At 48.1% G+C, this 22,418-nt stretch overlaps 12 protein-coding genes across 12 annotated transcripts; 4 read left to right on the forward strand and 8 right to left on the reverse strand.

Annotated features, from left to right (window-relative positions):
* Nucleotides 1–955: 955 nt before the first annotated feature.
* On the reverse strand, nt 956–2,142 carry EV420DRAFT_1685622 (uncharacterized protein; the record flags this gene model as incomplete). The annotated part of the gene is made up of 4 exons (XM_060479275.1): nt 1,608–2,142; nt 1,518–1,554; nt 1,203–1,435; nt 956–1,148 (listed from the first exon to the last, which is right to left on the reverse strand). Exons 1-4 carry the CDS (start codon nt 1,715–1,717, stop codon nt 956–958), a joined length of 573 nt encoding a protein of 190 aa, XP_060338405.1. The 5' UTR covers nt 1,718–2,142.
* EV420DRAFT_1685642 (GPI-anchored small secreted protein) lies at nt 1,608–2,816 on the reverse strand (the record flags this gene model as incomplete). Its single annotated transcript, XM_060479276.1, has 4 exons — nt 1,608–2,244; nt 2,314–2,527; nt 2,578–2,638; nt 2,713–2,816. The coding sequence occupies 4 exons, from the start codon at nt 2,814–2,816 to the stop codon at nt 2,045–2,047; spliced, it is 579 nt and encodes a 192-aa protein (XP_060338406.1). The 3' UTR covers nt 1,608–2,044.
* Nucleotides 2,817–4,722: 1,906 nt separating this feature from the next.
* On the reverse strand, nt 4,723–6,194 carry EV420DRAFT_1626088 (uncharacterized protein). Its single transcript, XM_060475992.1, has 4 exons — nt 6,027–6,194; nt 5,808–5,976; nt 5,334–5,756; nt 4,723–5,286 (listed from the first exon to the last, which is right to left on the reverse strand). Exons 1-4 carry the CDS (start codon nt 6,167–6,169, stop codon nt 4,918–4,920), a joined length of 1,104 nt encoding a protein of 367 aa, XP_060338407.1. The 5' UTR covers nt 6,170–6,194; the 3' UTR covers nt 4,723–4,917.
* Nucleotides 6,195–6,333: 139 nt separating this feature from the next.
* Nucleotides 6,334–7,357, forward strand: EV420DRAFT_1635390 (uncharacterized protein; the record flags this gene model as incomplete). The annotated part of the gene is made up of 3 exons (XM_060476440.1): nt 6,334–6,509; nt 6,574–7,049; nt 7,101–7,357. The coding sequence occupies 3 exons, from the start codon at nt 6,334–6,336 to the stop codon at nt 7,355–7,357; spliced, it is 909 nt and encodes a 302-aa protein (XP_060338408.1).
* A 64-nt stretch (nt 7,358–7,421) lies between these two features.
* EV420DRAFT_447991 (uncharacterized protein) lies at nt 7,422–8,218 on the reverse strand. Its single transcript, XM_060482165.1, has 2 exons — nt 7,895–8,218; nt 7,422–7,836 (listed from the first exon to the last, which is right to left on the reverse strand). The coding sequence occupies exons 1-2, from the start codon at nt 7,991–7,993 to the stop codon at nt 7,486–7,488; spliced, it is 450 nt and encodes a 149-aa protein (XP_060338409.1). The 5' UTR covers nt 7,994–8,218; the 3' UTR covers nt 7,422–7,485.
* Nucleotides 8,219–8,386: 168 nt separating this feature from the next.
* EV420DRAFT_1503027 (uncharacterized protein) lies at nt 8,387–9,219 on the reverse strand. Its single transcript, XM_060471152.1, has 3 exons — nt 9,088–9,219; nt 8,922–9,029; nt 8,387–8,865 (listed from the first exon to the last, which is right to left on the reverse strand). Exons 1-3 carry the CDS (start codon nt 9,109–9,111, stop codon nt 8,524–8,526), a joined length of 474 nt encoding a protein of 157 aa, XP_060338410.1. The 5' UTR covers nt 9,112–9,219; the 3' UTR covers nt 8,387–8,523.
* Nucleotides 9,220–10,234: 1,015 nt separating this feature from the next.
* On the forward strand, nt 10,235–11,219 carry EV420DRAFT_448106 (protein-tyrosine phosphatase-like protein). The gene is made up of 4 exons (XM_060482166.1): nt 10,235–10,393; nt 10,456–10,724; nt 10,780–10,833; nt 10,885–11,219. The coding sequence occupies exons 1-4, from the start codon at nt 10,335–10,337 to the stop codon at nt 11,031–11,033; spliced, it is 531 nt and encodes a 176-aa protein (XP_060338411.1). The 5' UTR covers nt 10,235–10,334; the 3' UTR covers nt 11,034–11,219.
* Nucleotides 11,220–11,668: 449 nt separating this feature from the next.
* On the forward strand, nt 11,669–12,478 carry EV420DRAFT_1259491 (ADP-ribosylation factor family-domain-containing protein; the record flags this gene model as incomplete). Its single annotated transcript, XM_060466958.1, has 6 exons — nt 11,669–11,723; nt 11,779–11,789; nt 11,844–11,925; nt 11,976–12,068; nt 12,118–12,344; nt 12,401–12,478. 6 exons carry the CDS (start codon nt 11,669–11,671, stop codon nt 12,476–12,478), a joined length of 546 nt encoding a protein of 181 aa, XP_060338412.1.
* A 270-nt stretch (nt 12,479–12,748) lies between these two features.
* On the reverse strand, nt 12,749–15,677 carry EV420DRAFT_1259343 (rsec15; the record flags this gene model as incomplete). The annotated part of the gene is made up of 12 exons (XM_060466950.1): nt 12,749–12,970; nt 13,037–13,177; nt 13,237–13,525; nt 13,583–13,737; nt 13,787–13,870; nt 13,920–13,977; nt 14,029–14,138; nt 14,191–14,292; nt 14,342–14,608; nt 14,662–14,783; nt 14,831–15,125; nt 15,183–15,677. The coding sequence occupies 12 exons, from the start codon at nt 15,675–15,677 to the stop codon at nt 12,749–12,751; spliced, it is 2,340 nt and encodes a 779-aa protein (XP_060338413.1).
* Nucleotides 15,678–15,742: 65 nt separating this feature from the next.
* EV420DRAFT_448227 (phosphatase) lies at nt 15,743–17,015 on the forward strand. Its single transcript, XM_060482167.1, has 8 exons — nt 15,743–15,887; nt 15,939–16,048; nt 16,096–16,166; nt 16,223–16,324; nt 16,380–16,528; nt 16,576–16,628; nt 16,687–16,825; nt 16,876–17,015. The coding sequence occupies exons 1-8, from the start codon at nt 15,856–15,858 to the stop codon at nt 16,928–16,930; spliced, it is 711 nt and encodes a 236-aa protein (XP_060338414.1). The 5' UTR covers nt 15,743–15,855; the 3' UTR covers nt 16,931–17,015.
* A 190-nt stretch (nt 17,016–17,205) lies between these two features.
* EV420DRAFT_1616834 (tubulin alpha) lies at nt 17,206–19,082 on the reverse strand (the record flags this gene model as incomplete). The annotated part of the gene is made up of 11 exons (XM_060475167.1): nt 17,206–17,307; nt 17,359–17,429; nt 17,481–17,515; nt 17,566–17,648; nt 17,695–17,813; nt 17,866–18,020; nt 18,070–18,242; nt 18,297–18,598; nt 18,653–18,863; nt 18,919–18,950; nt 19,022–19,082. The coding sequence occupies 11 exons, from the start codon at nt 19,080–19,082 to the stop codon at nt 17,206–17,208; spliced, it is 1,344 nt and encodes a 447-aa protein (XP_060338415.1).
* A 123-nt stretch (nt 19,083–19,205) lies between these two features.
* On the reverse strand, nt 19,206–21,320 carry EV420DRAFT_1503078 (Tubulin/FtsZ, GTPase domain-containing protein). The gene is made up of 7 exons (XM_060471153.1): nt 21,036–21,320; nt 20,869–20,900; nt 20,606–20,813; nt 20,250–20,551; nt 20,024–20,196; nt 19,815–19,969; nt 19,206–19,765 (listed from the first exon to the last, which is right to left on the reverse strand). The coding sequence occupies exons 1-7, from the start codon at nt 21,094–21,096 to the stop codon at nt 19,356–19,358; spliced, it is 1,341 nt and encodes a 446-aa protein (XP_060338416.1). The 5' UTR covers nt 21,097–21,320; the 3' UTR covers nt 19,206–19,355.
* Nucleotides 21,321–22,418: the final 1,098 nt, after the last annotated feature.

Consider the following 22,418-nt stretch of genomic DNA (forward strand, 5'->3'; position numbering starts at 1 on the left):
GGGCTTTCTAGACCGGACTATATATCTTGAGGATATAGTCACGTTACGATACTGTAAAATTGATGAGGATTTCTGCTATGTACTTTGAGTGATTTTGTGAAAACCTGAATTTTCAAAAGTTCTAACGGCAACGTTCTATTTCAGCTCTCAACCGGATAATGATGACATGAGTCGCAGTCAAGGTTAAACGCCGGAAGAAACTAACTGTTATTCGCTCCAAAATGCTGCAATTATTCTCTCATTTCTCGAAGATACACGGGTGTATTGATAGTCGTGTAGGAAACGTGCTTGAAATGTAGCTAAACATTAGTGTCAAATACAGTAAGCACGCAAACCGGTAACGAGAACGTCATCAGAGAAGACAGCGAGCTACTGGAAGAGAGCAACTGCGTCATATTCGCTGAATACTTAAATGGAAGAAGATCTGCTGTTTATCCGGAGCCGTCAAAAGAACCGATCAAAAGAATGAGGAAGTATGGGAGAAAGCCGGTGTAGATAGAGAATGCAACGACCATTGACGATGCTCCCAAGCCCTTCACAGTAGGGTAAATGGTTCGTCAGAGAAGAGAGCGAAAAGATGTAACTTAGTACTGAGAAGCGTCAATCCTGGGCAAAGTTTAGACAAAACGAAGATAAATCTCGCGAGCGTCGTGGATGAATTCAGCCAGTATTCGGGCGCCTTTACAAGACGTCGAAGCCTCAGATTGATGGTCCGAATATAATAGAGGGCAGAAACAAAGAATATACCCCACGCAACTTCGCATGAAACAATAGAGGCGACGAGGCACAAAATAGATGAGACGAAGAAACTGGAGATCGAGAGGCTCGCATAGATCCGAGCTTCCTCCAATAGCTGTGTAAATTGTTATACAAATCGATTCACTACCAAGAAAACAATACACGGAGAATTTTGATGAGGAAGGCGATTCTAGTCTACGCAGGCGAGTAGTTCACACTAGAACAAAATGGCACCAAGAAGAGCGAGCAGAACAATAAGACCGTTTTTGCTGAAGTTGACAGGGAGCGCGGCATTGGAGGTGGCAGAGGCAGGAGTCGTTTGCGTACTGGACGAGCCGGGCGCGGACGCACCGGAATTGGCGGCAGAGGCAGCGGAAGTCGAAGTACGGAGATACGAGTGACCACCAGTACTGAAGGAAGTCAATACCTATTGACGAGCCAACAGAATGAAGATTACAACTTACGTCGACGTCGGAGTGTCAGTGGTGACAGCCATAATCGTGTCCTTTTCGCTGGTGATATTGAATTCCGAACTCTGAGCGAGGATAGTATGTTGATGCTGAGAATCCTGGACAAAGTTGATACGAAACGTTCTGCCGATGGGCCATCCGCCATCAGGAGGGTTGACTTGCATTGTCGAGAGCGTTCCGTCCAGAGAAGCAAGAATAATCTCGTCCTGAGACAAGACATCGCGATTCTGATACACGCATGGCATTCAGGCAAAGGCAGGGAGGCTCGTAAGAGAAATAACTGGCCTCATTGGTAAGAAGGGCAGTGACAGTCATTGGATCGGTATCGACCCTTTCCCAAGAGATGCTGCAAGGCGATATGAGCGATATGGTTCAAATAGAAGAGGAGAACCGACATACGTATTGGGCCCAGAGTTGGACCATCCTTCGGTTCCGGAGGGTTCATTGATTTGGTACGCCAAAGTCGAGGCAGCGAACAGCAGAGACAAAGAGACGGCGAAGAAATGCATGATACGCGAGAGGCAAATTGAGAAGGGCGTGAAGCTAGGAAATGGAAGGAAATGGATGAAGTCAAGAAGCGCGTACCACTTGAGGCTCGTGATCGCGGTTCTTATAGGGCTCGGAAAGTGCCGAGCAATTCTGCATGAAGCAAATGTGACTTGGTATCATACATACTACAACAAGCATGTACAATGGAAGCGTCCACTAGCAAGTATATGGTTATTCCAAACTGTCAGTATAATAATTTTGCCCCTGCAAGAAAAAAAGGTATATACGCGAAAGTCCAAGTAGGTAAACAGCACTGTGCGTGTATGCGTAAAGATAGTCTGTCAAATTTAGAATAGCATGGCGCCAAGGAGGGCGAGAAGGCCGACAAAGCCACTGTTGCTGACACTAACGGGTAGCGCAGCATTGGAGGTGGTCGCCGCTCCGGTGGACGAGGCAGAGCTAGATGCACCGCTTGCAGTGCCAGTGGTGGCAATCAAGGTGGTTCCAGTGCGAGTCGTCGAAGCAGCGGTGGTGCTACTGGAGAAGACTTCGTCAAAAAATCGAACGATACCAATGCCAGCAAACACTTACATCCTAGTGATACTGGTGGAGGAACCAGTTGCAGAGGAAGATGAGCTTGAGCTCTCGCTGATGTTGAACTCGGAGGACTGAGCGAGAATGCTGTTCAAGTTTTCAGAGTCCTGGACGAGATTGACACGGTAGGTGCCGCCGACAATCCATCCTTCGCCAGGGGGGTTAACCTGTGTCGTCCCGAGGTCTCCATCGACGAGAGAAGCAAGAGTCTGGTCTTGGCTCAAGACACTGCGGTCCTGTAAGACAGTCAGTACAAGATGGCAGATATTCAGAGGATCCTGCTTACCTGGTTGGTGAGAACGATGGTGAAGTTGGCGCGGTCAGTGGAGACCTTTTCCCATGAAACACTGAAAAGGGGTAAGGCAAAGGGAGCGTCTCATCAGCCAACGCCTACACAAGAACAAGTTAATAAAAAACGTACGTTTGAGAGCCAGAGTTGGTCCATCCCTGGCTTGCGTTGGGAACAGTGACCGAATAGGCCAAAGCTGAAGTAGCGCAAGCAATGAGAACGGCAGCAGTACGCATGGTGATGAATGAAAACGGCGAAAAAAGGTGAGGGGGAGGGGGTAAAAAGTTTGGTACGAAGGGAAAACGGAAGGAGAGGTAGTGACAGTGAGCTGAAGAGCAAACGAGCGGGCGACGTCAAAAGTCAAGGCAGAGCGGGCTTTACTCGCCTTTGGCCCAGAAGGATCGAACCCTTCTAGAAGGCAGTGTCGGCACGTGCTCTCTTGACATTTCCCGCGATTCTTATCACCCTGTCATTTTATTCAATTTTTCGCATAAATACAAAGCCTTGAAACAGCTAAAACATAGGTCTGCATAGAATGGCATGCCAAGGGATTACAGCAAAAAAAAAACTGCTAGTTTATAGTGCAGTCAACGATGAATCCACGACCTTCGGGCGTTCCTTGATGGTGGGAATCCAACTCACATTCTGTCAGACCAGAAGCGAACATAGTAATATTCAGTAACCAAGTCGATCTTTCACCATCCTTGTTTCATCTCACGTAAGTAGTCGTTTCAGGGAAGAAAACCCTTGAGCAGCATGTCCGAAGCTAATTGTAACAACTTCAGAAGCCAAGCAGAGATCCAGTGTGTCGTGTCAGAGAAAATATACAGAACGAAGCAGAGACATTTGCTAACGATGAAGAGGCTGGACCCTGGATGGCGGTGGTAAAGCGTTCCCAGTCTTACCCCCGTCTTCGTTCATTCCTTGTCAGGCTTCTGTTTACTGGCGCCATATTGATTATCTTGGCGTCGTATCAGTCGATTTTTAGTTACTTTTGAGCTTGCTGTACACAGGAAATCGTCAGCAATACCGGTGGGGAATAGGCGATGGGCACCTACTTCCGCCTTTTCAAACTTGAATCTTCCCCCTCTTCATTACAGTCACGTTTCCTAGTAATCTCCGTCCGGATGGTCCACCAGAGGTTCTTCATTCATACCGGCCGACTGTAATGAGAGACGTCTGTCTTCAATAGACCCGGGCTCATTCATGCAGTTCGAGTGTAGTTTCGTTGATCGCTTGACCTGGTGCCCTCATGTGCCCCCAAAACCCAAGTTCTTGCCCCGCAGAGAGATTCCGTTACACATCGCATATGTGCAGAGGGCTCATTTCAGTGACAAGCGCAATTGCCAGACAAGCAGAATGTATGCAGAGAGTCTATGGGCGCGTGCATATCGACCGAAAGGAGATCTTGTCTAGGGAAGCATGAGCTACGACCTATGCCTGCCTGCACCATTATCCGCATGTACATCACGGAATTTTGGCATGCCTGTAGTTTTTTCTTCGACAGCGAAAAAATACAGAGACCTCCGAGTACATTAGTGAGTAGTTGTTTCATGCATACAAGGCAACTTACAAATTGTCTTCGACTCGGCAGCGCCGCACCTGTCATCCATCTGATCATCATGAGCACGACCCGCATATTTCGCACAGCAACTGTAGGTGTTTCCTGGCCACCGTCTTCACTTACCAAGAAAATGATGAGGAATGACCAAGAAATTGCTGAGGAATGACCAAGAAATCCGCTCGTAGGCGATGCGGACCGGCTGAACCTGAACTCATAACCGGATCACAGCAGCTCCAGGCGCCTTTGTCTTCGGAGCAACCTGGTAACGGTGAGCTTCTTTAAACAACAAGTCATCGGTGAAAGATTTGTAGAACATAGACGTAGATGCATCCGTAATACTATCTGCCAGAATAGTTAGCAGACCCGAACACATCGACAGGCTCAACCGGTGATTTCAGATCTCCCAAAATTTCCTAAGACACCGTAGTGTTACGTCCGCCTGCAACTTAAGGGCAACTTACCCGGCTACCGGCAGCATTAAGATCTTGTGATCTTGGTCATTTTTGAGGAACCTAGAACGGAGAATATTTGGCTTCAGGAGTCGAGTACGAACACATTGATTGCCGGAATGTGCGGTGTACCTCATCGCTAGTGATACCGGTTTGATCTTCACAACGGGAATTGAGCATTCAGCACATACAAAACTTGATCACCATCGTAGAACGTACGTTATGTTCAACAAAAAAATACATCCGGTAAAGGTCAATGTATCAGTGCGAGGAAAAATCAAGTGCACAAGCGGTTAATCGCAAGAGAGCTAACATACCACATCATTATTCCGAACCTATAGAATTCAACATTTCCTCAGCATCCATCCACAGATCCTGCTGGCCCCAGATCCCAGCGACAGTAGATATTATTACCCAACATGAGTTCTTTCCGATACCGGTATTACCACCGCCCTCCGGCTCGGCTTCTTTTTCTTCACAGAGTAAGACCTTGAGCAATGCAAGGCAGGCACGAGCAAGACTTCGCAGCGAACTCATATCATCAGCAGATATGTAATCGTTAACGCGGGTTAGGAGAAAGAATATCCACTGTGCATGAACTTCAACAAGACGCGGAAATGGCGGACTCCTTTTGTCATCAAGGTGGAGATTCATCCAATGGGTAAAGTACATTAGGAGATGCAAAGACATGCGCTGAATAGGATGTCAGTTAGAATGTACGGGAATAGAAAGAAACTTGCCTGGTCAATGTGTTGCAGCAATAACGGCGTCAGTGGTCTCGGTTCGTAAGGAGGATGACTCTCGCCAAGAGACGAGACCTCGTCCAAAGACACCTTCGCCTCACCGGCTAGACCAATATTTGATGGCGATGGGTCCTGTACACCTGCCGAACCTACCTGGGATGCTAGCTCCACATCCCCATCCCCGTTGATCTGCCAGGTTTCCTGAACCACTTCATAGGTAACCTCGGTATCGGAATCGTCAGCGAATGCGCGCATGCCTTTGTGTTTCTTTTTTTGTTTAGGCTTCTTGGGTGGATTCCATTCAGACTCTGGCTTCCCCGAGAGGAATGCCCACCAAAAATCCCGCTCCTTCTTGCCGGGCATCAAAAGGTTACCAGGGACTTGTGGAAGCAAGACGTTTGCGGTGGGCTGAGAAACATTCTGGATGTCGAAGTCAGTAGAAAGGAAATAGGTCTTGAAGGAATCTCTGACCTTACGGAAGTTTTTGAACCGAGTCTCGAATTGAGCACGCCATTCTGCCGAGGGAAGTAGTGGATGTCTCGAAGAGGATTCGCGTCTAGGTGCAGGCGGCACCATTGTTTCTGGGATTTCATATGGATTTGGGACACGAGTAACCATAGGCAGTTTCTTAGCATCTCTCCTACAGACGAACATTAGAATAGAACGAAAAAATGTGATTCATGTACGCACCGAACAGTGAAAAGATATTCCATGCCATCTGCAGGCGTCCCGTTGAAGTCTGCAGGAAGATTGGCCACAGGAAGGATCTGTCGCCCGAAAGAAGGTTCCTCATCGTCGTCGAACTCATCCCTCGTCCGTTTGCGGGTCGACATATTGCGTCGGTGATGGCGGTAAAAGGCAACCAAGACCTGATCGAGAAATTGAAGTTTGAAGCGGAGTTGCACACGACTTGGCTTCGACTGCCTACAACCTATGGTCTGCTAATACCTGCTACACCCTTTAGCTGTTGTTTGTCCACTTCTTGGATCCTTCTATCATGGGGGACACAGACGATATTGACTTGGAAACTCTCCAAGCGCAAATCGACCTCTCGATGTCTTTAACCCATGACTTGGTATCTTCATGGGTCAAATCAACTCCAAACTCCAATAAATCGTCTTCTAGTAAAAGTATTGAAAAAATACTACGAGAGGAGATCCACCGGCCCCCGAGGTAGGTATGTTTTTTTTGAAACATCCTCACGTTCACTTAATAATGATGGGCGCATGAATCGCAGGCTAGGTGTCGGCGCTTCAGTGTCAGATTATAACACATCGTCTTCGCGAGAAGCTGCACGTCTGAAGAGCCATATTCTCAGTAACGGAAAAAAACGTTCTAGGGAGGATGAGGACCCTCAGCCTACCTCGACGCGTATCGCAGAGGACTCTGACGAGGGGGAAAGCAGAGCGGGAGCTATTCGCAAGAAGTCTAAATTAGATCCTTTTGCTACTTCAAGCAAGGGGAAGAGGAGGAAGGAAACATCGAACGGTGCACTGAGTGTTAAGCCACGTCTCAGCACCCCAACGGAGGCCCCACCATCCTATGTTGGCGTTAGCACTATGGAGGAGATAACATCCGGTGTGACGTCCGAGAAAAAGCAGAAGAAAAAACACAAAGATGTCGTCCCGTTAGCATTGAATGGCGATGTTCCGACGGCAGTTTCATCAGTGAATAACTGTACCAACGACAACAATTTTGCCCGGGAGACTTCAGGTACGAGAACGATCTTCCTATCAGTTCTATTGCTGAATATATTTATTGCAGAACCATCTCAGCTGTCACCATCAAAAACCACCGCCTTCTCACTCAAGATAGCTCCCAAAATGCCCAGAGATCTGCCAGCATCTCTGTTGAAACAACCCTTATTAAACCTTGAAGGCCCAGTCTTCGATAAAAGTGATGACGAAAGTCCGGACAACCATTCACCCACAAATACTCCAAAAAAGAAGAAACGAAGAAAGAAAAAGAAAAAGAAGCAACCAACGTTTGAAGGTTCCTCTGAACAGGCGAAAATTTCTTGACGGTGGGCTGAAACTTTTAAGAATGTTCGGGGATGATTAACTTGTTGTCACAGGGCCTACATTTGGCGATTTTCCAGTGTAATTGCAACCATGTCATTAGCTTACACGCAATTACACACTTATACACTTCAAGCTGTTCTGCGTCGGAGAACTGCACCTCTTACAGTCAGATCCCCGAACAGAGCGAGTTGGAGGGACGTCAAGAGAAATTGCAACCTCTGTGTATAGACCACATATTCCGGAAACTGGATATCTCTGTCCCAAATGTTAACCGTTCCCTGCGGCCGGTCCCACGCTACAAGAACCATGATAACGAACGCAGGAATCCAACCGGCGCACAATGTACCCGCGTAAAGCACCGCGTATACACTATAAAAAAACTTCAGGGCCAGGTCTTCATCAGTCTCCTTGTACCAGAGTACCAAAAGGGTGATATTGTAGGCCAAGGTTAGAATGCCAATGGCGGGATTCGCCCAGAGCTAAGGACGGATGAACGGTTAAATTAAGAACGGGCGGGATAAGGGGTCGAGAACTTGCCGAGAGAATACCCAGATCAAGGGCAGAGAGTGTGCAAAGGACCAGCGTATTGCACAAGGAGACGATGTTGAAATGTAACAGCGGGCTAGGTTCGTCCATATATCGGGTTTGTATAAGCGCCTGCGCATAACAAAGATGTTTGGGCCTGTCATGGGGTCCGTCCTAGTGTGTGAAAGCGCATTATAAACTAGGAAATCACGATGGGAACGATACACAGGTGTACTCGCTACAGGATCATCCAGAGGCATCGGGAGTAGGCAAAGTACCCGGACGAATCCACACATGCTAAGATGGAGTCATAGGTTGTGGTATTAGCGCATCCCGACAGCAGGTTCTAAGATATAGCCACTGAAAACGCATCAGAGCAGCATGGCAACCTTGCGTTCCTATAGAAAGTAAGAAATGCAGAGCTTTGCATTCCGGGGCTTGAATGTGTACATCGAGGCAATCCTTAGAGAAACAAGAAGACAATCGGTTGCAGCGCCAAAATGCTATCAATAAGAAAATTATCATATTAGTGCACCGCGTTATGCGAGTACGCCACAAAGACAAAAACCAGATGATACACACAATAAAATAATCCAATACAGAGCATATTCAACTTCTAAGAGATCTCCACAGCGGTACGGTCACCGCGTCACTCTGCGTTTCGGCTGAACGCGACGTGCACCTGTGGCCTGGCCACGTCCTTGGGTATTCCTCCTGACTCTGTTCACAGGTGTCTTTGTGGGAGATTTATTTCTACCGGGGGTACCAGCTACGCCAGTGGTGTGACGTCGTTTCGGCGCATGTCCGACTAGGCGATGAGTAGAACCGCTGTAACGAAGGCGAGGCTGGCCCCGGGTGCCAGAGCTAGTACGGGAAGGGGGCGGCTTCCGTCCGAAAAGGTTGGCAAAAAATCCGCCCGGCTGCTTTTTGCACCGTGCCTGCATACGTTTGTAGTTCCGGGCAGCCTTCATCTCGCGTATACCCTAGTCATATTACAGTAAGTGAAAGAGAGTAATGACATCGCCATTAAGAGGCTTACCTTACTTCTGAGTTTCTCGTCGCCAATGAGAGTTCCCCGCATTTTTGCAAGCCAACCATGCATTGTATTTGGTATTGGATGCGTCCGGCGCGACCCATCGCGATGGAACTAGAGTCGGAATATTAGATGGAGACTACTTTAGTAGGACGATAGGAACGGAAGATACATCTGCTGGCCATTCAATTTTCATGGTCGACGATGGAGGTAGAATGGGAAGAGATCATGGATCAGATACAGAGAACATTAAGTAACCAATACAACACAACAATGCGGTTTAGTATGTAACAAGCTCTCGGTGATATCGCGTCGCTTATCTAAGCGTCCTACACGTTTTTGACAAGACTTTCATTCACTTCTCCTGCCGACTACCTGCAGGAAACAGTGTGTTTCCGTCACTTACTCGCTTGAAGCAAATTTCAGACCCTCTTGATGCATACATGTATTTTCCAACTTTTTGAATCACCCTGTTTTCACGGTATCTTTTTTTAGGAAACTACAACAAGTTCACGTACTTGAGGCTTTGATTCGACATCTGATATGCTCAACTCAACTTGTGGACCTTCTCCAACATTGCGAACTGTTAGGATCGACTCTAAAAATTTTATGTTTCTTTGCCCTGGTCTAGTCTCCTGAATTAACATTTTTTTGTCCTTCAGGTAACGGATCAACTTCTGCCATCGCTCTGGGGCAGATTAATATGTTCTCTGTCTGCCTCTTCAGTCAGCATGAGTCAACATTCGAACTGTTGCTATACTAAACATATCGCTATCCATGAATGTCGGAGGACTGTTGCGCCTTTCTCAAACACCATAAAGTAAGTTTTTCTGATCCGACACTCGATGCGCCATTCATTGGTCCGCATTGGCTTCAGGCCCCGAGGATTAAGATTTGCGCATGACGTAGACGAGCACGTCTATCTTGAAACATCTTCGCGCCGGCAATCAAGTACAAGGCTTGCACTTTTTCCGAGGGATTCGCAACCGGTAGTCCTATGAAACCGACAGACCCAATGACGACTACAGATATTGACAGAATCTGTCTCGTTTTATCTTGTAATGTCACACAAACCCGACTTTGTAAGTCGTGCTTTTCCTTTTTTGACATCTTTGACAGGCACCTCGTAACGCTGCGGCCGTGACTTCACAGCGTTTGTTCCAAGTTAACTTCCGGGTTTTCCTGAAAAGGCACCACACGTGGACACTGCTTCTTTCATCGCCATAGGATTTTTCTCCTCCCAACTTGCTAATTGCTAGTTCCATGGCGGCTAACGGTTACTACTGTTACCGAACGAAAGCGGGAATGTTTATGGACCGTATAGGCTTTCATGGAGAGTACAAGAAGGCACCATGAAGCTGCTTGTCGATTCAGAGTTCGCAGCAGGATTTCCAGCATCTCTACCAAGCCTCAAGAAAAATGAACAACAACAACTGGCGCAACGTCAATCTTGTGATCGACAGACTCTATTTGGGCAAGTACGTGGGCGCACTTTCTCCCAGATTCGGTCCCGATATTGATTTTTTTTGCCCTTTTTCAGTATTAGGGCAGCTACCTCTACCCGCGCAACTGGCGAGCGGGGAATAACCCACATCGTCTCTGTATGCTCCGACCCTATCCCTGCAGAGCTCCCAGAGTCTGGCATCCAGCACCTCCGCATCGAGGTCGAAGATGTCGACTACGCGGACCTCTTGCGGCATCTTCCAAGGGCCATTCGTTTTATTCATGAGGCCTTGTCTAATCAAGGCGTTGTTCTTGTTCATTGTGTCCAAGGCCTCTCGCGAAGCGCTACCGTTGTCGCTGCATACCGTAGGTCCCCGTCCTCAAAATGATCGATCTCGGAAAGCTAAATTGATTCATATAGTCATGTGGGCCCAGAGAATTCACGCCACAGAGGCCTTGGAAATTGTTAGACGAGGTAAGGAACGGATGCATAGCCTGTGAACCTTTTGTGATGTTTCTCTTGCAGCCCGCGATCAAATTTGGCCAAACGCGGGCTTCCAGGAACAGCTCGTCCTTTGGGAATTGTGCGACTACAATCCCACACCCGAGAACGGTTTTTACAGAACCTGGAGGCTGCAGCTTGATCGCCGCCTGGCCGCTGCTGGCTTGCGCTGAGTGTCATGCATTCTCATTTAAAGTTATGCGCTGTAACAACTTGAAAGTTTTCCTTTTTCATGATTTTCTTCGATTTAGTTCATACTGCTTACTGCTGACACACCATCTACGTACCATTATAATCCTTCAACTCTTGATTAAATAATTTCTGTTTACATATGATCAAGTTACAATCCTTTTTTTCTTCCAAATATCCAAATGTTCTTGAGTTTTATAACTTCGTGAGTGAAAGTGTTCTGTCTGACTTGCTTTTTAGCCGCCCTCAGGAATCTGGATACTAGATGACTGTAGGGTTGTATCGTCTCGACTCGATCGCGGTCCAGGAGCTCTCGGTGACTCAAGTTGTGATTGCTGTCAATTAAAAATTCAATCGTGTAGCGTGTAGCCACGTAGATGAGAAAATGTACGGGACCGCCGCGACCGTGAAATGACTCCTACGGCAGATAAGCAGCCACGAACCACGTACGTGGATCAAAGTGTCGGCATACGAGTCGGAAGTGGGTTGGATATAAAAGGAAGCTTAAGAAGCGGCGATTCAATTTGTACGGACTCACACGCTCACTCTCTCCCTCTCATCTTCAACAACCGCCTGTTTCGCTTTTTCTTATTTTTTGTCTCGTACTTCGTTTACAACAATGGGTCTCTCGGTCTCACGTCTTCTTGCCGGCCTTTTTGGCAAGAAGGAAATGCGTAAGTCGCTTTATCGATGTCTTGCGTGTCAGACGGTGAAATGCATATATCATAGGTATACTGATGGTCTGTTCGAAATTCTTCTTGTTGCGGTCGCGGATGCTCATCCAGGCTCTCTAGGTTGGTCTTGATGCTGCTGGTAAGACCACCATCCTGTACAAGCTCAAGCTGGGAGAGATCGTCACCACCATTCCAACAATCGGTAAGCTTGGCGCTAATTTCTTCCACGGCGGTACGCTCATATCGACTTAGGTTTCAATGTTGAGACTGTGGAATACAAGAACATCTCTTTCACTGTGTGGGATGTTGGAGGTCAAGACAAGATCCGTCCTCTCTGGAGGCATTGTACGTCCTTACACCCCTGTGCCTATATTTTCTTCTTATTCTTCCGTAGACTACCAAAACACCCAGGGCATCATCTTCGTGATTGATTCTAACGATCGGGAACGTGTTTCTGAGGCGCGGGAGGAACTCCAGCGGATGCTCAATGAGGACGAGCTCCGTGATGCTCTCCTTCTCGTTTTCGCCAACAAACAAGATCTTCCAAACGCCATGAATGCCGCTGAAATCACCGACAAGCTCGGTCTTCACGGATTGAGACAACGTACTTGGTATATTCAGGTCAGCTCCACGTTATTGCCTCATTGCATTTCGGCTTACGCCCAGCTTTACCCCAGGCTGCTTGTGCCACATCTGGAGACGGTCTTTATGAAGGTCTCGAGTGGTTGAGCGCCAACATCAAGCGTCGGGTGTAATAGGTGCCTGGCCGTCGGATACGCTTCAGTGTTGTTTACGTGTATCACGATTTCTTTACGATGCCGAAAACGTATGCAACGCCTGCGCTCCCATTAATGTCACTAGTATCTCTTTTGTCTTCCTTCCTTTCCCCTTGTTATTGGATCACTCGCCCTTCTGTTTCCTGTATTAAATGACCCGGGGGTCCTTTAAAATGCTCGTTGATTTAGAGTCTAGACTGAATGGTTCAATAATGCATTGATAGTACAAAGTGATAAGTATACAGCTCTCTATCGGCCTTCGCCTGGATATAATCTTCCTACAGCCTCTGCTTCTTTGCGCCGTCTCTCCGCAAGCTCTCTCCCCTCCGTATCACGTCGCGTCGTACCGTATTTGGCGAGCTTCTCTAACAAGGCCTGGAGACGTCTTTGTTTGACAGACGGGAATGATGATTGGCGATTGGCGAGAACTAAATACTCTGGGACGGAATTGTTCAAGGGAATAGATGTTGTCTATATGGTTTCAAGGACGAAGCGATCGGCATCAGAATGTAAGTGGGGAAGGGGCAGTGTACTCACGGAACGCAGCTCAACGAATGCACTGGATAGATGTTGCCTTCCTATTCGCCGCAACTCTTCCTCGATGAAATCCACATCAATCAGCAAGTTTGAAATGGCATTTTCGTTCATCATGGGTATGTTCCGCCCAGTCAGGAAGTCCTACAATTGTAAAGCGATTATCACCCGGATTGATTATCGATCCAACAATAAGCACATACCATGAGACACTCCGCGATATATCCCACAGCTCCTCTGTAGGCCTCGTCCTTGTATGCTTCTTTGATGACAAGCGAGTCCACGACGGTAGTCAGCCAATTGACCAGCTCATAAAGATACATGCTCGGCGAATCTTCGCGCCTGTTAGGTGTCCAGTCGTACTCGGAAAGCTCAAAGAAATCATCCAATTTGGAGTTGATCAATCCGGAGATGCGCGCTAATGCCCGCGATAAGGTGCTCTCAAATGAATTAGAGGCGGTCAGGCGGATCGTCCCTCCTCTCTGGGCGGAACTAAGCATAAGCCACCGTATGAGCCAACAGCACGGGTTATTGGAGGTGAGTACGTACCGCAAGTTAGTCAAAGATCGTTCTAGTTCCACACAGGCAACCTGGAAGTGTTCGAGATTGGTCACAATTTGGGCAATCTGAGTGAGGGTGGTGGTTCCTGCAAGACGTTGCCCGATAGCTATACTGATGTTGTTCGTTAAGAGGCTGTCCAAGGACTTGATGATCCAAGTTAGCACGGACGCTGCAACTGCGTAGTTGCCTTACCTTGCTCAGCAACTCGTCAATGTTTCGGTGATGTTGTGATACCCCTTCCACAAAGGCATAGAATTTTTGAATAAATCCGCGTATCTAAAGTTCGTGGAAGAGATATCAGGGTAGGAATAGGAGTTTTACTTACGTCCTGACAACACAGATAGAATGTCTGTGACCAAGGAAGGTTCACGGGTAGAGCCCGCCTGAACGTAACAATAATGATCTGCCCTAAATCAAGAGGTGCGAGAGCTTACTGTTCGATTTCAGCCTGTTCAGACTCACTTAGCCAGACTATTTCAAGAACTGTCGCCAGCTCCGAGGTGGTTTCGATATACATTGACAAATGGTCGTCATGTTGGATGATCTTAAAACAGAAGGTCCTTATCAAGATGTTCACGATTGAGAATGAAACTTACGCTGTCAAATCGTCGACTGAATTGCGCTTCTAGCAGCCTGGCATACTTTTCAAACAGAACAATGATAAACGAATGGAGTGACGCCGTCGAATATGATGGCGACTGGTTATAAATCAGAGTCTGCACACAGGACATCATTAAGCTCACCGACGTCTAATGTCATGAGGAATTCTATCAGACATTCCTTCACCCGCAGGAAAGTGTCAGGGTCATTTTCTATCTGCAAGGCGCGCTCAATCCCTGATCTCAGTCGACCTACAAGAGCTTCCCAGAGTTCTTCTACATCCCGTTGGGACCTAAAGGTACCCGTCGTTTCAAGGACATGACTTTCAACAATGAAGAAACCGGATATTTCTTGAACGAGTGAGGGCAATGAAGATATGGGAAGAGGGTCGGGCAGGATCAAGTCAGATTGTGCCTAAGGTGTTCAATGAGCTGATGCAAAGTTAATGCGAGCAGTGAGCAACATACCTTTCGATCTGCTTGATACGATCGCTGGAGTTCGTCCAACGAATCCAACGTAGTATATATGTGTATACATTCAAAAAGCGGCTTAAAGTCGATCTTGACTTCATCGTTGTTCAGGACGTCGTCTGTAGGCTGCGTCAGAATAAGCCAAGAAGGAAAGAGATCAGGTTACATTCAGACTTTTCCGAAGTGACCAATTCCACGGCGCTACCGACACGACTCATCCTCAAGAACGGGTCTTTCTCTCGCCGTGATCGCCATCTTCGCGACCTAGTCTCCATATTGTCAAGGGCCAGCCTACCAACATCACCGCTGCTCTCTCGTATCTCAAGAAGCCATTGCTTCATGGAAGCAGTTACTGCGTCCTTAATTTGACCACGTAAAGAAGGTAGGGAAGATAGCAAATGTTGATAGAAAGGCGTTTGGAGTAACAGTGTTGGTGCAATGCTTGGGATATCATCAAGACACTGGTTGAGAATGCACATGTTAGAATGGAGTATTGCAACACAGGATAGAGAACGGACCCTCAGCGCGCTCCAGTATTTGCCTTCTCTGACCATCTCACCCACTCTATGTACTACATCCAGGACGCGCAAGCAAGCTTGAAGAGTGTCGATTGCCTCATCGAGATTTGCAGCGGTTTTCTTGGATTGCAGCAATGCTCGTTTCTTCTCCACTAGTCCGCGTCCTAGCTGCGCGACACTGGTATCCAGAGTAGCAATGTTCTCCTTCATGTTGTCCGTGTAAGACTTGACCGTGAACAGCGTAGAGACAGATGATATAAAGTCCTGATAGTTGTCCCCGCATATTTTCTCGATCTCTTGGTCTTTGGATTCGATGAGCCCTTGAACGGTGCGGAGGAAGGCTTCTTGTTGTCTGTTGGTGTGGATTTGCTTGATTAACGGGCCCAGTTGCTCCAAGTTTTCTGAGGACGATGACTGGTCGAGGAGATGGATTTGCTGTAGCTGCTGGTCGATGCTCTCTTGGGTGAAAACATGAGCTCGTCGACGCGGAGGCATGGTTACAATCCCGTTATGTGGCAGTGTTCCAGCCCTAGAGTGCCGGTGCTTGGCATCGCCACGAGAGCCAAATACTGTTCTCCCGGAATTTCGGGCCTTCGGAGAAATGTCGGATGATAAGAGGACGCGGTCCAATTTCCCCACACAGGGTTCTCGTTTCTGACTCCAGCAGGGTACCATGCCATCTACTACCTTTCACGTCGACGCGGCGTCAGTAACATTTTTTAAAAATTTTATGAATATCTTCTAACCATCATGCAGGCTATTCGACATGGACGGAACTCTTGTCGACTCCACTGCTGGGGTGGAGGGTGCTTGGGAGGTATTCCGACAGACCTACCCATCCATCGACATCCATGAAGTTTTGAGCTGTGAGTGCGATTGTCACTGATTCATCTGATACTTATATATGTACCAGCTGCTCACGGTGTCCGTACCGTTGAGAACCTTCGCGCCCACTGTGGAGTCACAGATCCCGACGAACTTGAGGTAAATATGAAAAGAAATCACATCTCTTATATCTGTTCAAAGCCCTTGGCATATAGAGAGAAGCTGAGCGCTTTGAAACCGCGATCGTCACCTCTGCGGCTGCTAATGGACGGCAAGGAATCGTTCTTCTTCCTGGGGTAGCCAGAAATTTCGCGGAGGTAACAAGTCAACTTCTATAATCGACTTTGAACCTAAAACCCCGATTTCTCTCAGATCACGCCCTATCACAAATTGCCTAATCCTAGTTGGGCCATCTGTACTTCCGCTACAAAGAAATATGCCACTGCGGCCCTCGGCAGCGCAGGTGTCACTATTCCTGACGTCTTCGTGGTAGCCGAGGATGTCGAGAAAGGGAAACCTGCGTATGTCTTCGTCATTCTATGCAGTGCCATCGTTTGACTGTACCTAGCCCCGATCCATACCTTCTCGGAGCAAAGAGATGTGGCGTGAAGCCGGAGAACTGTGAGAGTCTATATGTTGATCTGAGATCATACTGGTTTTGATTTTAACCTTATTTAAGGTGTTGTTTTCGAAGATGCACCTGCTGGTATTCGCAGTGGCAAGGCTGCAGGCTGCAAGACTATCGGGTTCCTCACAACCCACAGCAAGGAACTAATGGAGGCCGTTCAGCCTGATTTTCTCGTCCCCAACATGGATAGGCCAGTGTATTGACTCGCTGAGCATTGTGATTCTAACTGTTTTTTTCTAGCGTTACCATTCGTCGCATTGACACAGGCTTAGAAATCACAGTCAGCACTGAATAGATATAGATGAAATATGCTACTTAGATGTTCGAGGCTCGTCTAGAGACATAGAAACACTCAATGTTAGACTCATTTAACGCACAGCTAATTGCATTATCTCATTGGACTAAGTACCCAAATTCCACTTCCAGAAAAGAGTTGATTCGAACGATAGATTTAAGGTAAACCGTTAAAAGCATAGAACTAGATGCACATTGAAAAGAGCAAGAGCAGACCGGAAAAAGCGAAGGGTATTTTGGTAGCCAGACGAAGGGATGATTGACATTTGATCATGTCTAATATTCACCGTCCTCTTCCGCGTCAGCGGAGTCTGTACCAACTTCTTCGTAATCCTTCTCGAGTGCTGCAAGATCTTCACGAGCCTCAGAGAATTCCCCCTAAGAGATACGGGTAAATGGACGGCCATATCTTGAAAAAGAGACACTTACTTCTTCCATACCCTCACCGACATACCAGTGCACGAAGGCACGTTTGGAATACATGAGATCGAATTTGTAGTCTGCAGGAATAATAAATTGCCGGTAAGATAAAAGAAGAGATCTAGACCTACCAAGGCGATTCCATGCAACAGCAATAGCGGTGGTACTAGAAATCATAAATGAGATCAGCTTCTTAGGGAAGAATAAAGGGCGGACTTCGAAAGCATGCAAAGACTGCGAGTTGTCTTAGCAAGATCACCACCGGGTACGCATGCTGAAGGTTCGTTGCAGACGCCCAGCTGTTGAAAAGTCAGATAACATCGTTGAGTACAAAAACCCCTATACCTTGAAACCGGTGGGGCACCAGTCAACGAATTGAATGGTCCTCTTGGTCTTGATCGTTGCGACAGCAGCGGTAACATCCTTAGGAACGACGTCGCCACGGTAGAGTAGGGCACAGGCCACTATACCACTGATCAGAGGGTTAAGGATTACGATGAGCGAAGCTGGACATACTGTATTTACCCTCCTTAGGGTCACACTTTACCATCTGGTTGCCAGTCTCGAAGCAAGAGAAAGTCATCTCTGCTACAGAGTTCTGTTCATGGGTAGCCTTCTCAGCGGACAGTAAGGGAGCGTAAGTAGCAAGAGGGAAGTGGATACGGGGGAAACTGGATCGGGGATCAGAACATATGCAGCGCGACTATTGACAGTACTCACGGGACCAAGTTAGTCTGGAACTCGTTCAGATCGACGTTCAGAGAACCGTCAAAGCGGAGAGAGGCGGTGATTGACGAGACAACTTGCGCAACCAACCTGTTTAGGTTCGAGAAGCTAGGGGAAGCAACGCCCAGTTTTGTCTTGCAGATGTCATAAATGGCTTCGTTATCAACCTGAATCAAGGATATGTTAGAGCAAGGAATAGTTGGAAAAGGGTCCAGACACACCATGAATGAACAGTCGGAGTGCTCAAGGGTTGTGTGAGTCGTCAGGACGGAGTTGTAAGGCTCGACGACGGAGCTGGAGAGTTGGGGGGCAGGATACACACAGAACTCCAGTTTCGACTTTTTGCCATAGTCGGTGGAAAGACGTTCCATGAGCAGAGCACCGAATCCTGAACCGGTTCCACCACCGAAGGAGTGGAAGACGAAGAAGCCCTGAAGGCCAGAGCAGTTGTCAGCGAGACGGCGCAGCTTGTCCATAACAGGGTCAATGAGCTCCTTGCCGACTGTGTAGTGGCCACGGGCGTCTTTGTGCCAGCAGGTTAGTACGGATTTGATCAAAGTGCGACAAGCGGACATACAGTTGTTTGCAGCGTCTTCCTTGCCTGAAATCATGGTTTCTGGGTGGAACAGCGACCTGTAGGGACCTGTCTTGACATCGTCTATTGCACCGGGCTCGAGATCCACATAGAGGGAACGTGGGACGTGTTTTCCTGAGCCAGTCTCCGAGAAGAAGGTTGAGAATCCACTATCGGAGTGAGATGGCGAGTCGGGGCCAAGACGACCGTCAGGCTGGGGCAAAGGGTGAGCGTCTGAGCGCGATGACCGCAGGACGACAACGACTTACACTGAGTCCGTGTTCGAGAGTATAGAGCTCCCCTGTGGAACGGTGAGTACGCGAATCTCGACGCGAAAAAAGGAAAGAGCAGTGGCAAGGAAGGACGACGTACAGCAGGCGTTACCAATCTGGACACCGGCCTGACCAACATGGACGGAGATTACTTCACGCATTGTTTCTAGAGACGGAGTGAATTTGAGCGGCGGTTAAGGATAAGGTCGTTGGTTGCTCAGGAGAAACCGGGTGATCAACCAATAATTTTGGCACCAGTCACATCACGGTCACGCGATAGCCCAGATCAGAAAAAGTCATGAATTCATCAATATTCCGCGTAACTGTGTAGAAGGTAAAAGTAATGCTGGGAATCACATAAAGCGCAACAAGGAGAACAATTATAGGTCGACTAAGCTGCCATCAAGAACGTAAAAAAACGCATACAACCACGTCTAGTATTCACCAGCCTCCTCAATATCGGCAGAGTCAATGCCAACCTCCTCGTAGTCTTTTTCAAGAGCAGCCAGGTCCTCTCGGGCCTCCGAGAACTCGCCCTCCTCCATACCCTCACCGACATACCAGTGGACAAACGCCCGCTTCGAGTACAAAAGGTCAAACTTGTGGTCGAGGCGGCTCCAGGCCGAGGAAATAGCAGTTGTGTTTGAAAGCATGCACATACTGCGTGTCACCTTGGCAAGATCACCACCTGGAACGTGTGCGGGAGGCTCATTGCAGATACCAAGCTTGAAGCCAGTGGGACACCAGTCGACAAATTGGATAGTGCGTTTGGTCTTGATAATGGCCACAGCAGCGTTGACATCTTTAGGAACGACGTCTCCACGGTAGAGTAGAGCACACGCCACTAAGAGACATTCTAAGATACTGATCGATCAAATAACGAATAAACGCACTGTATTTTCCTTCCCTGGGGTCGCACTTGACCATCTGGTTGCCAGTTTCGAAACAAGAAAAAGTCATATCGGCAACAGAGTTCTGTTCATGGTGTGCTTTTTCGGCCGAGATGATGGGAGCAAAGGTAGCGAGGGGGAAGTGGATACGGGGGAACCTAGAAAAAGGAACGTCATTCTAGCTGTCTCCCCTGTCCTGTGTGGCGACTTACGGAACCAGGTTGGTCTGGAATTCGTTCAAATCAACGTTGAGAGAACCATCGAACCGCAAAGACGCAGTGATTGAGGAGACGACTTGTGCAATCAGCCTGTTCAAGTTGGTCAATCCGGGAGATGAGATGCCCAAGTTCTTCTTGCAAATGTCGTAAATGGCTTCGTTGTCAACCTACCGGTGGACTTGAGTAAGCGCTGTTCTAGATGTCAAATCAAATCGCATACCATAAAAGAGCAGTCAGAGTGCTCCAAAGTCGTGTGCGTAGTCAGAACCGAGTTGTAGGGTTCAACAACAGAGTTGGCCAGCGTTGGCGCGGGGTACACGCTGAACTCCAGCTTCGACTTCTTTCCATAGTCCGTGGAAAGGCGCTCCAAAATCAAGGCACCAAATCCAGAACCAGTTCCACCGCCAAAGGAGTGGAAGACGAAGAAGCCCTGAAGGCCAGAGCAGTTGTCTGCGAGGCGGCGCACTCGGTCCATCACGAGATCGATCATCTCTTTGCCAATGGTATAATGTCCACGAGCATCTTGAGCATTGTCAGCCATGAACATAGCGCATATATGCCAGCAAATCGACCCACAGTTGCTCGCAGCGTCCTCCTTGCCATTGATCAGGGTCTCGGGGTGGAACAGACTCCTGTACGTGCCAGTCTTGACCTCGTCAATGACATTAGGCTCCAGATCCACGTATAGAGAGCGTGGCACATGCTTGCCCGAGGACGTCTCGGAGAAGAAAGTGCTGAAGCCATCATCGTTTGCGACGGCGCCGTCGCTGAGACGACCATCAGGCTACAAAATACGTCAAAAATAAAAATCTTTGTAGTGTGAATTAGAGGCAACCCACGCTGAGACCGTGCTCGACGGTGTACAACTCCCCTAGAGTAATCGGATCAGCATCGTACCACTTACATATCGTCAAAAAGGTGAAGATAAACAACGGCACGACGCGTCAACCCAAGTCGAAATCGCGACGATAGACAAGCAGATACAATAGAGGGAGTGTATACTCACAGCAGGCGTTACCAATCTGGAGACCAGCCTGGCCAACGTGTACGGAGATGACTTCACGCATGTTTCTGAAAGGCCTTGTAAACGCGACAGAATAACGATCTCAGCAGGCAAGAATGCCGCAAGGCAGGGGCACTTACGAAGAGAATGGGAAAGGAAAGATGAGCGGTGGAAGCTGAAAGGCAGACGAAAGGCAGAAGAATTTCTCAGCTGTGAGCCGAGACTGAAGAATTCTCACGCCTGCCATCCATCACTTGGCCCGTGCGCACCCGCATTTGACGCATGTACACTGACCGACAAAAATAAAGAAACACATGGTTTTTTTGATCGGAGTCGCAATAGCTCCTCAACACTGCGATATTTTTTTGGACTTCCAGTGAGTGTAATGTAGCTTGATATCTGTAGTTTAATATTATGAAAAGAATGAGGCAAAAATACCAGTCAGTGAGCAAAGTAAGAGGGCTGCGAAACCACATGCCAATTTTGATGATGTAATGGCATCACATCAACGTCGGAACCAACTTGAATCTGAACCACCACCTGGGCCGATTGCACTGAAATTCCTATCATGTATTCACCTCCTCCTCGCAAACCAAATGTGCCTATTACCCCTACGAAAAGCAGCCCATATTTGCACTCTCCTCAATGAAGGCCACACCTGCACTGAAATCAGCAATGTCATTGGATGTTCGCGCTCTACCGTCTGCAAAACTGGCCACAAATATGAAGGGAAGGAGAACTACTATGCTCGCATCGAAGGGCGAGGCCGCCCGCGCAAGATGGACGATGCGGATATTAAATTTGCCGTGCGAAAAATCTGTAGTCACGACTGCCGGACAGCGGTCGACGTTCAACGGGGGTATTTCGACCATCTTTCGGAGCGCACTGTGCAGCGCAGGCTTTCAGATGAGGGCCTGAAGGGTTACAAGAGGTGGAAGGTACCAATGCTCACGAAGGCTCATGTTAGAAAGCGAAGGGTGTGGGCAGAGGCACATGCAGAATGGGGAGCAGAAAAATGGGGTACTGTGCTCTACTCAGATGAGTCCAAATTCAACTTCTTTGGGTCAGACGGAGTACAGTGGTGTCGTAGGGGTCCTGGTGAGGCACTAGATGTGCATAACGTGTTGCCCCGGTTGAAGCATGGAGGTGGGGGGGTGATGGTCTGGGGATGCATGACGAGTTTGGGCTTCGGATGGCTGATTTTGGTGGAAGGCACTATGAATGCTGTCCAGTACTGCCAGATACTTAATGAAGGACTTCTCGGCACCCTCCAGGACTATGAACTCTCAGTCGATGATGTCCTTTTTCAGCAGGATAATGACCCCAAGCACACAGCTCGGCTTACGAAAAAGTGGCTCGCCGACCAAAACATCTCTGTAATGGACT

This window comes from Desarmillaria tabescens (assembly GCF_030435595.1).
Source record: "Desarmillaria tabescens strain CCBAS 213 chromosome Unknown EV420scaffold_2, whole genome shotgun sequence".
In the NCBI taxonomy this organism is placed as follows: domain Eukaryota; kingdom Fungi; phylum Basidiomycota; class Agaricomycetes; order Agaricales; family Physalacriaceae; genus Desarmillaria; species Desarmillaria tabescens.